The sequence below is a fragment of the Chiloscyllium plagiosum genome, unplaced genomic scaffold (assembly GCF_037043375.1).
Source record: "Chiloscyllium plagiosum isolate Xiang-an unplaced genomic scaffold, Cpla_swu_hap1 HiC_scaffold_13, whole genome shotgun sequence".
Classification (NCBI taxonomy): domain Eukaryota; kingdom Metazoa; phylum Chordata; class Chondrichthyes; order Orectolobiformes; family Hemiscylliidae; genus Chiloscyllium; species Chiloscyllium plagiosum.
Window position 1 is genome coordinate 59839267 of NW_028270151.1, and position 11768 is coordinate 59851034.

The window sequence follows — 11768 nt, forward strand, 5'->3', positions numbered from 1 at the left end:
ACAGGTAGATAGGGTGGTTAAAAAAGCATTTGGCATGCTTAGCTACGTCACTCAAACCTTTTGAGTATAAGATTGGGATGTCATGGTGAAGTTGTATAGGATGTTGGTGAGGCCTCTTCCAGAGTACTGCGTGCATTTCTGGTCACCCTGCTATAGGAAAAATATTATTAAACTGCAGAAGGTTCAGAAAAGATTTACCAGGGTGTTGCCAGGAATGGAGTATTTTAAGATTAAAAACAAAATAGGCTTGATATTCCGGGACTTTTTTCACTGGAGCTTAGGGGTTGTGGGGTGACTTTATAGAGGTTTATAAAATCATGAGGGGCATAGATAAAGTAAGTAGAAAGGGTCTTTTCACTAGTGTGGGTCAATTCAAAGCTAGGGAGCATATTTCAAAAGTGAGAGGAAGAAGATTTAAAAAGGACATGAGTGGCAACATTTTTATATAGGGAGTGGTTTGTGAGTGGAATGAAATGCCAGAGGAAGTGGTGAATACAGGTACAATTACAATATTTAAATGACATTTGGACAGGTACATGAATAGGAATGGTTTGGAGATATATGGGCCAAATGCACACAAGTGGGACTAGTTTGATTTGGGAACATGGTTGATGTAAACTCACTGAACTGAAAGGCCTGGTTCTAAACTTTGACTATGACTCTAACTGGAGGCAACATGAGAACAGATATTTTACACAATGTGATTTGAAATGGTTGTTGGAAGCAGATTCAATAGTTATTTTCTTAAGGGAATTGTAAAATACTTGAAGATTTTTTTTGAAGGGTGATGGGAACAGAATGAGGAGTGGCAATAATTGGATAACACTCGCAAAGAACCAACACAACAAAGGCCAAATTGGTGCTGTGTCATTCTATGATGTTGTGACAATTGCTGCACTCCAAACTTAACTCAATACCTGAGATGACTAAGTACAATATAAATGAGGATAATGTTATTATTTAAAAGCTGTGTGAGACTACTTTCAATTGTTTTCAGGCCCATCTATTTGACTACTACAGCGTTTCTAAAGGATCATTGCAGTCCTGCTAGAATTAACAGCCACCTAGCAGCGTGCCTTCAACATGTATGCTCTGCCCCAAACACAAATCCTTGACTCATCAGCTTCATCCTGAAAAGGGTTTTTACAACATGGAATACAAAATTAAGTTATTGCATGTGGATAGAGTTCTTTAAGATCTTCTCATGATCTTAAATAATTGGGGTTTTGCTATTTATCATATTATCTGAAAAGTATTGTTGATGTAGCTTGTTCCAATTGCTTCATTGGAGATGCAGTGTTTAGATATGTAAAATTGCTTAATTTAAGGCACCAATTCACGCTACATAGATATTTCAATGTCTTGGTTTTATTCTGAGAAATATGTAGTACAAAATCATATTGTATTTCTGAATAAATGCATAAGAGCCAAAAAAAATGATTACATACTCTTAGTATTTTTAATAGCTTTGGTTTAAACAGCTGCATTTCTATTTATCTGTTAAACTATTTACTTACAAACATTAATTCTAACATTATCTTTATAAGATAAAAATGGATAACAAATGTCTAAAACCTTGAGCATATGTGAACATAGTTCTTTAGAAATCTTGTACAAGATACATCTTTCTGTGCACCATACTTGCTCACTGTATTTAATTATGGTTTTATGCAGCATTTACCATTGCAAATTTCATTATCATTTCAATGTTAACATTATCCATTCAATTTTGCACTGTTAACTTCTACGAAGAAGTACTTGGTTTGGGCACTAGGTGACTTGACAGAGTAAATTTTGAAGTGTCTCTTCACATTAAGTATGTAAAATAAACTTATATTTATTAACTGATGATGGGCAATGTCACAGACAATTTGCTCGAAGTTAGTACATTTTAATAAACACTCTTTAAAATTTCAGCACCAATCAATGTGAACATCGCAAATTTTATAGAAAAATACATTTTTAGTGAACAATGCCACTTTACAATCAGTAAAAAAAAGACTGTCTTTATCATGTTAATCCCAGCTCCCAGATAAGTTACCATACCTTAGCCCCAATAAAAGAGATAAATATCAAATAAATATTTAAATAAATATGTCTATGAGCAGACATGTGTTGTGTTAGCATATTTGATATAAATAGTGTAAAACCAAACAAAAGTTGATCACAAATGAATGTGGTGTGAAGGTAATTACATTCTGTACAATTAGAGTTTGGTGTCATTCAGATAATTCATCACTCTGGTGATTGTGATGGTACGCAACTTGAAAGCCTGCAAAGTTTTGCACAAGATCATCCTCTGGGGAAAGTTAGGTTTCTCCTCAGTTTCTGTTGTTGACCCAACTTCAAAATATGCTTCTTCATACATTGAATCAGAATTGAGAGCCTATGACCAAAAACATAAACAACTTTAATTAAGATTTTGTATTATAAACTCCAGATATGAATTGTTTAAACTGAAATTAAGATTTAAATTAATAGTAATTTTTAAAAAAAAATAATAACTGCTGGATGGGCAATGAAAATCAAAATAGACAAGGTAAGGTATTTATTGTTTTTGCTTTGTTTGAACTGAACTTAACGAGTTCTCAAACTAATGTAATTGTACCTGAGAAAACATAACAAAGAGTTATAAAATAGAGGTAATTTTAAAAAAAGTACAGTGAATATAAAAGTGAAATAGACCAACACAAAAGTGAAACAAAAACAAGTGTAGTGAAGTAAAAGAGCACCTGCAGAAATGTCAGAAACTGTGTAGACATGGCCGTGCATTTTTCAAACTTTGGCCCCTGTATACATTTAAGATCCAGGAAAACAAATGCATTGAAACATTAACTGCAAGTAACTCTCCAAGTTACACTCATATATTGCCATTACACCACTGTTGTTGGTTCAAGAACCTGGAACTCACTTTCAAAGGCCAGCGTGGGTGGACCTATACTATAGACTGATGGGATCAAAAAGCTGTCCACAACCCCCTTCTGAAGGGTAATTCCGTACAGATAGAAAATACTAGCCTTGCCAGTCTTGCTCACAACCCATGAATAAATTGTAAAGTGCCAAAAAACTAAATAAGGTATAAATTGTACTCAGCTAGTGAATTAAAAAGGAAATGCTGAAAATGAAAATGGTGGATCAGTTTTTTAAAAACAATCATGGAATGTGGCATCATTGGCCAGACCAGCACTTATTGTCCTCCCTACTTTTCTACAGGGCAGCTGAGAGTCAATCACATCGCTGTGGGTCTAGAGTCACATGTAGGTGAGACTAGGTAAGGATTGCAGATTTACTTCCCTACAGATGGTTAGTGAACCAGATGAATTTAAAAACAATCAACAACAGTTACATGGTTGCCATTAGGCTAGCTTTTTACTGAATTCAAATTTCACCATATGTGTCAGTGTGGTTTGAACCCATACTCCCAAAGCATTAGCCTGGGGATGTGGATTGCTAGTCCAGTGACATCGCCATTAAGTCATTCTTTCCCCTAACAAGGAAAGAATTAATGAGGAAGGCTGAGATCCAGTTATTAACTTTCCTCTATACACTGCAGTGGTATGCTCTTGGGTGTGCTTTAGTTTGATGGATTGTTCACCTGCTGAGGTGAATCTGTTGCACTTTGAAAGCTGCCTTCTTGGGTCATGTGACTATGACGATTACATCATTGAAGAAGTTTCAGAAATGGGAAGTAAATGGAGTTAATAAAAAGTTCATTTTGAAGGAAAAGTACTGAATTCTTTATGGAAAGAAATTCCCCTAGAGCATTGTTGAGCAATTTATGGAGTGATGGCATGACACAGTCTTACAGTTCGTCAGCCCCGAAATTCACAGCAGACTCCAGTATAACCATGATCACCTTCTAAAAGGCAACCAGGGATTAGTAATAACTGCTAGCGAGATGGTGACACCAAATTAAAGAATAAACAAAAATAAAGCAGGAAGGGTGTGAAATCATTGACAGAGGTTAATTGCATTAATCCCTATTGCATGCTGTCACACAACAGCTGGGAATCCTAGGAGTTTTTCTGATCAGCTAACATGACTCTGGAAGAAGGTTGATAGAAACATCATTTGCATATTTTATCTGGGGTTTACAATGATCTTCAGTTAATCCTAGCATGGCCAATTGGCAGAATGCCAAAAATTACTATCATAGACATTTAGCATGGTATTCACTTTCAGAATGTCAATGTTTGGGACGTTTCTTGTTATCATTTTTCTATAAATGGGATTTGAAGATGAATTTTATATAGGATTAAAATTTTCCTTTCCATAATACACTGAAACTGTGGAAGCTAGAACAACCATAAGTAACCAGGCATTGAAATTATGTTGAGAAAGTGAGGTCTGCAGATGCTGGAGATCAGAGATGGAAATGTGTTGCTGGAAAAGCGCAGCAGGTCAGGCAGCATCTAGGGAACAGGAGAATCGACGTTTCGGGCATTAGCCCTTCTTCAGGAATCATTGAAATTATGTTTCCACATTAACTAGGGACAATAATTTATTTTCCTCAGTTCATGTTTACATGAGCATCCACACCTATCATCACGGTGAGGAACATCAGCCTTGCTAAGAATCTACTCTTTGAGTGGGCAGAGTGGAGATACATCTTATACTGGTAGCAAGCATTTTGATAATTAAAGAACAGGAAAAGTGTCTGCCACAGTAGTCTCTTCTCCATTGTCTCTACCAACACTTCTTATGCTCTGAAGTAGTTAAACTTGCAGAGAATAACCCAAGGGAAAGGTTCATCAGTGAAGATGACCAATAGAAATAAAGGCAAAAATAACCTTGAGAATCATTTTAAGATTTGTGCCAAATAAGCCAATGTCTATTTCAATGTTTAAGACAGTATAAAAGTCAGAGAATTTAGTGTTAAGCAGAATAAAGCCACTTTTTTTTAAACCTATGAGGGGCAATTTGTAGTTAAGCAAATCAAGTTTTGATTAAATTGTCACTTTGTATTTTCAACTGCAGTTTATAAAGTAAAGCAGTTTTATGATTTATATCTGGCCTGTTCTCAATTAAGTGTTTTAGTCTAACTCCTGACAAGTTGAATGAGGGTTGAAAAACATTACATCCAGTTCAGATCACAAGAAGTTTAAAACTTCCCAGGCTGTATGTTTGACATGAAGTGTAAATACAACTTATAATTAATGTGCTTCAATACTGTTACAGACTGCCACATGATGTAATGAAATATATTGTACTATATTGCACCTTAATGCAGAATGTCAAACTTGATGTTAATTTTCCAAATTTTATGAATGATATGCACTAATATTTGGATAAAAAATTATTGTCACACTACTGGGTTGTGACATAATACAGAAATCCTAAATGTAAAGCAGAGAGAGTGTGATCTGTGCCCCTGAATCTGAGAGAATATCTATTGCAGAACTGAAATTTATAGCATTGCAGTATTAAAACGTGGTGCAAATTTGGAGTCAGGACTTTGAAGCAGTATAGTTTGACACCAGAAGTAATTAAATTACAATGCAATGAAGAAACTGGACACAATAAACCAATGTCTATGTTGATATCGAGGCTATCAAAGCAAAATGAACTTCAGTGAGGCATTCAACAAGGTTCCTCATGGTAGATTGGTTCACAAGGTTAAATCACGTGGAATACAGGGAGAACGAACTATTTGGATTTAGAACTGGCCCGAAGGTAGAAGACAGGGTGGTGGTGGAGGGTTGCTTTTCAGACTGGAGGCCTGTGACCAGCGGTGTGGCACAAGGATTGGTGCTGGGTCCATTGCTTTTCATAATTTATATAAATGATTTGGATGTGAACATAGGAGGTATAGTTAGTAAGTTTGCAGATGACACCAAATTTGGAGGTGTAATGAACAGAGAAGAAGGTTACCTCAGTTACAACAGGATCTAGATCAGATGGGCCAATGGACCAAAAAGTGGCAGATGGAGTTTAATTTAGATAAATGTGAGATGCTGCATTTTGGGAAGGCAAATCAGGGCAGCACTTATACACTTAATGGTAAGATTCTGGGGAATATTGCTGAACAAAGAGACCTTGGAGTGCAGGTTCATAGTTTCCTGAAAGTGGTATCACAGGTAGATAGGATAGTGAAGAAGGCATTTGGTATTTTTGCCTTTATTGGTCAGTGCATTGAGTATAGGAGTTGGGAGGTCATGTTGCAGCTGTACAGGACATTGGTTAGGCCACATTTGGAATACTGCATGCAATTCTGGTCTCCCTTCTATGGGAAGGATGTTGTGAATCTTGAAAAGGTTCAGAAAAGATTTACAAGGATGTTGCCAAGGTTGGAGGTTTGAGCTACAGGGAGAGACTGAATAGGCTGGGGCTGTTTTCCATGGAGCATCAGAGGCTGAGGGGAGATCTTATAGAGATTTATAAAATCATGAGGGGCATAGACAGGGAATAGATTTAAAAGGACCTAAAGGGTTACGTTTTCATACAGTGGATGGTACATGTATGGAATGAGCTGCCAGAGGATGTGGTGAAGAGTCTGGATGGGTATATGAATAGGAAGGATTTAGAGGGAAATGGGCCAAATGCTGGCAAATGGGACTAGATTTATATTAGTGCATCTAGTCAGCATGGACAAGTTGAACTGAAGGGTCTGTTTCTGTTCTGCACATCTGTAAGACTCTAATTACATTTTAACAGTGGATACAGGAGTTACAAATATAAGACAGAACAAAATAGATCCTAGGTATTGTAAGTCAGATAATTCCTGTCTTAAACCTGAACTGTAGCAGTGAACAGCCATCATTTCTATGTCTGTATCACTGTTGACTTGGAAGGATGTTCTGAGATGTTTCACAGAGATATAAGAACAGGCATTAAGGCAATATGGGGGTGATTAAGAGTGATAATCAATAGTTTGGTCAATGAGATGGAATTAAGGAGGGCTGTGCAGAACTGATAAAGTTCAGGGAAAGAGTTCTAGGTATGGAATCAAGATGACTGAAGGTAGGCCACCAAGTTGGATTAAAGGGAAGAGGAATGCAAAAGAGATCAAAGTCAGAGGAATCAGACTCCAAGATAGCTCAGTGGTGTTGGTCGGACTACATTTGGTACAGCGTTGAGTATGAGAGGTAGAATTGAATGTGTTTATATTGTATTGAATGGAGGGTGAGAGGCTGACCCGGAGAGACTTTCAAAGGCCAATTGCTTGAGAAATGAAGACTGAAGCTTGCTAATGTTACTCTGGTAGAAATAGATAGACTATTTACTGTAATGGCAAAACTACAAGGTCAGACAAGGGCTGAACAGGACTCCAAGTTTGCAGACAGTTTATCATGCACTGACATGGTTAACCTGAAAGGGGCTGAAGCCAGTGATAAAGGCATGGAATTTATGATTGAGCTGATCACAATTGTTTTGGTCTTTACACCATTTAGTTGGAGGAAGTTACAGCTATATCAAGTTTGAATGACAAAGAATCAAGATATGTGATGCCTAAGTAATGCCAATGTCATCATCAGACATGTGTAAACTGTTCCATGTACTTGAATGATGGGTATCAAGGGTCAGTGTGAGATGAGAATGATGGGGGGGGGCAGCAATCTTTATTTAATACTTTCCAGAAATGTGTGTGGGGGATGAAAAGTCATAGGGAGAGAAGCTGTGTCAGTGATTAAATAGGTGGGAGGGGAAACAGAGGTGTGGAGGAGAATGGAAAAGTATAGAATGACTGGTCAGCCTGATTTCAGACCTGTTAGTGAGACCGAAATTTGATTGAAGAGATTCAAATGTAAAGCTGAAGGAGAGGCAAGGAGAGAGTTTTGAAGGTGGGAATATATTCCCTAGCTGGAGAGAGGGCAGTGAAGAACACTTGTGTGGATATTAACAAAAATAAGCATGGGTTCTTTGGAGGGAGGGTCAGTGACAATTTGGAATAATGGCTAAACAAAAGGAGCTATTGTCAACATGGGGTCAGGAAAGGAAGTTAAGTGATGAGTTTGAGGAGAATAGAGTCAAAGAAGTAGGAGTTAGATAGAATCCCTACAGCATGGGATCAGGCCACTTGGTCCAGCAAGTCCACACCGACCCTCCAAAGAGTCCACATCGACCCACCCAGATCTGTTCCCCTACTCTTTATCTACCCCTCATTAATGCACCTAATCAAACCTGTATACCTTTTGATTGTGGGAGCATGTACAAACTGTACACAGACAGTCGCTGGAGGCTGGAATCGAACCCGGGTCCCTGGCGTTGTGAGGCAGTCAATGTTAACCACCAAGCCACCCAATTTTTGCGCCCTCCTTAGTGAAGGAGGGTCTCAAGCATTTGTTCAACTGGTCTGCCATGTCTTTGTTATCCATGACAAATTCATCTGATTCTAACTGCGAGGGACCTCTGTAGGTTTTACCCCGGAATTGTAACATTCAGCCATTTCTTAACCTTGCTGGAAACGAATGAACATTAGCTTACCTTCAGAAGTTGCTGGATATGTTTTATCAGGCTCCCGGTGACGTGATTGAAGTTATGTAGTTTTGTTTGGTAGATTTGTAAATCGGCAGTAATATTTTGTTTTGAGGATGTTCTTGAGGACGGGAGATGGGTGAGTGATGGGAGTGGGACAGAAAGCACTGAGGGCAGCTGTGCCTGGCTGATGAATAGAATGTCAAACTGAACTCCAAGTTTATACTTCAGTCTTGCCTGGGTGTGAAGTGGAAACCGCCCTGACGGATAAAAATGCCGGCCAGAGTTTCTCTATGACATGCCGTCGAGCTGCCCTCTCTCTGCAGGTTTTACCCCGGAATTGTAACTTTCAGCCATTTCTTAACCTTGCTGGAAACGAATGAAACATTAGCTTACCTTCAGAAGTTGCTGGATATGTTTTATCAGGCTCCCGGTGATGTGGGTGAAGTTATATAGCTTCGTTTGGTAGATTTGTAAATCGGCAGTAATATTTTCAAAGCACTGTCGATTAAAAATGGAAACGATATAATTAATGTTCCATTCGGTTTGATTTCAGTGACTTAAGCCAAATGCTCGAATGAAATAGGTGAAATCACAAACCTGCTCAATTGGGAATCGGCATCCTTGCGGGACTCCACTATCCCTGCATTTACCAGACTCCTAGGGATTCACAGGGATATACATTAGCGATCAGTTTGAAATGCAATACAGGATTGTACTCGTGAAAAAATATCGGCGCAGTGTGTGAGCGTGTGTGTGTGTGAGAGAGTGTGTATGAGTATGAGTGAGTGTGTGTACGCGCTCACCTGGGCAGGGGAGCAGGACCAGACGGTGCTGGTGAGGTTCTCAGTGATGTCGTCCAGTGCAAGAACATTATCAGTGCAGTTAAACCCTCCGGTCACGTCGGGCTAAACAAAACCATAGCAGTTAGCATCTTCGACAAAAAGGACAAATGCAAATAGCCAACCAATGTGTAGGACATATTACGATTTGTAGATGCCGGTGTTGGACTGGCGTGTACAAAGTTAAAAATCATACAACACCAGGTTATAGTCCAACAGGTTTCATTGGAAGCACTAGCTTTCGAAGCGGAGAACCGCCTGATGAAGGAGCAGCAATCCGAAAGCTAGTGTTTCCAATTAAACCTGTTGGACTATAACCTGGTGTTTTGTGATTAGAAAGTATTAAGACATCTTTTTTCTCCCAGTTGAAGTTTAGCAGTTACAGATAAAACTAAAGATTACTATAAAGCTCGGAGCTCGATTACGAACAGCAATAAATCACAAATGACTGACTCAGTTTTAATCTTCTCCAGCTCGCCCGCTTTGTTGCTCGAACCGTGTAACGTGGAATAATTATCACAGGACTTACGTGCGTTAGACTCTCTTTCACCTCGCTCAGCAGCTGCTTTGAAATACTGAGGCAGTTGCTGACACTTATGTTCTGATGCTTGTGAGCCAAGCTCTCAGGGCACATCCAGGAGAGATGAAAGCATATCGCTAAAAGGACGGGAGCTTTCCACAGTCCTGCAGTTTTAAAAAAAGAAAATGTCAAAAGGCTTCTGCAACAGCACCTTGTGCACTTCTCAAGCTTTCAACTTATAAGTCTTCGGAGCTTATTTTGATGAATAGTGGTGTCATGGAGTTTGACAATACTCAAGTAAAGCATGTGCACATACATTCCAATCATTCCAAACTTACCGGCGGCTTCCACTGAGAACATCATTGTGACGGAACGAACTGCCCAAGTCGAAAGTGTGCCTGTTTACTCGGGTGCACAGTGTGTGTCTCTCTACTAGCAGAGATTCGGTGCTGCATGTAAATATATACAGTACAGGGCTCCCTCCTCACACTCGATGGGTGGTACATATTGAGGGGATTCCCCAGTCATTTTCGGATAGGGACTCAATCTGAGGCATGCAGCAATACCTTGAGTGCCTTGGAGGGCGGGATCATGCTTCCTTTTGTATCGTTACGTTGCATGTTGTTTACTTTTTTCGCTTTCGTTTAATTTCCCTTTAGTTTTGTCTCACTTAACTTTTTCTGCTCATGTGTCTTTTCACTCTTCTGCTCTCTCCTTTTACAGCCCAATGTCTTCCCTTGTTCCGGACCCTGCATTTCGTTTTTATTTTCCTTATCTCGCAGAACACAAAACTGCCCAGTTTCGGGGAAGGGGGGGGGGGGCGGTGCACAGGAGGAAATCTTATCAGGCAATCATAAACCATAAACAAGCGACTGGGCTTTCTACCTCACCCCCCTCGTTGACAGCAGAACGCACTTGGCCAATCCATGACTTACCCTTCCCAGAGGTCAAGAAATATTTGTTCCTTTTAAAATTTCATTAAGAATCGTGAACGAATCTCCCCAAAAGAAGGTTTCCCAGTAAAGTTCAAATCGCTCACCAATAGGGAAACGACCCTTTTTAAAAGGGTTTTGAGTTTCCCTTTGTGGATTTTCAAAGAAGGGTGAAACAAAAATAGATTTCTATCGACCAGCTGGCGGCCAAGTGCAAAGAAATTCGACTTTTTACAAGAACATATGCATGCTTCCACTGAAATTAAAATTATCCACTTTGCAGGGGCTGTTACGTTTATGGATTTTCCATTTAAACCCCTTGTTCTTATATTCTAGCTATTGTAGAAAAGCATGCCATAAGTTTGCTAACCTATCTATCAATCTGTCCTGCTACCTTTCAGGATCTGTGGTCAAGTATCTGTTCCTCTGTGTTAGTCAGTGTTCTATACCTCTGGGCATTGACTCCCTTCCTCTCCTCAGAACTGTTTGATATTGAACTAAGTCAGATGTCACACCACACCAGGTTATAGTCCAGTAGGTTTATTTGAAATCACAAGCTGTTGGAGCGCAGCTCCTTTACCTAATGAAGGAGCAGTGCTCTGAAAGTTTGTGGTTTCAAATAAACCTGCAGCACTATAACTTGTGTCGTGTGACTTCGCCCACCCCAGACCAACACCGACACCTCTGTATCGTGACATTGAGCCAAACAGTTTGCGACCACAATGTCACAAACTGACCTTGAGATGAGATTCCAACTACATATCCATGTCACCAATAAGGTTATCTATTTCCACATTCATAACATTGTCCAACTCTGTCACTGCCTCAGCTCAGGTGCTGTTGAAACATGTGTCTTGTTACCTCTAGACTTGACCATTCTGCTGCAATCCCAGCAGACCTCCCATGTTCTACCCTATGCACATATGTGGTCATTTGGAACTTTGTGGCATTACAAACCATCAAAATATTTGAAAAAAAAAACAAAAGAACTGCAGATCAGAAAGAAAAACAGCAATTGCTGGGAAATCTCAGCAGGTCTGGCAACATCTGTGGAGAGAA

The 11768-nt window shown here is 39.3% G+C and overlaps 1 protein-coding gene across 2 annotated transcripts; it reads right to left on the reverse strand.

The window, feature by feature from the left end:
- Nucleotides 1-1358: 1358 nt before the first annotated feature.
- On the reverse strand, nt 1359-10145 carry il12a (interleukin 12a). Of its 2 annotated transcripts, XM_043702992.2 has the most exons (6): nt 10116-10145; nt 9787-9941; nt 9222-9323; nt 9016-9075; nt 8812-8916; nt 1359-2386 (listed from the first exon to the last, which is right to left on the reverse strand). In XM_043702992.2, exons 1-6 carry the CDS (start codon nt 10138-10140, stop codon nt 2207-2209), a joined length of 627 nt encoding a protein of 208 aa, XP_043558927.1. In that variant the 5' UTR covers nt 10141-10145; the 3' UTR covers nt 1359-2206. The 2 variants fall into 2 exon arrangements, 1 of the variants encoding a protein (XP_043558927.1); XR_015759036.1 differs by lacking the exons at nt 8812-8916; nt 9016-9075; nt 9222-9323; nt 9787-9941; nt 10116-10145 and adding an exon at nt 8425-8522 and having other exon boundaries at nt 2275-2386.
- Nucleotides 10146-11768: the final 1623 nt, after the last annotated feature.

What these genes read in the sequence shown, in the direction of transcription:
- il12a (XM_043702992.2), bottom strand. Translation starts at nt 10,140, where the DNA reads ATGATGTTCTCAGTGGAAGCCGCCG. An exon ending in GTTCTCAGTGGAAGCCGCCG is followed by an intron (nt 9,942 to 10,115) that starts GTAAGTTTGGAA and finishes TTAAAACTGCAG; the next exon opens with GACTGTGGAAAGCTCCCGTC. An exon ending in GCCGATTCCCAATTGAGCAG is followed by an intron (nt 8,917 to 9,015) that starts GTTTGTGATTTC and finishes TTTAATCGACAG; the next exon opens with TGCTTTGAAAATATTACTGC.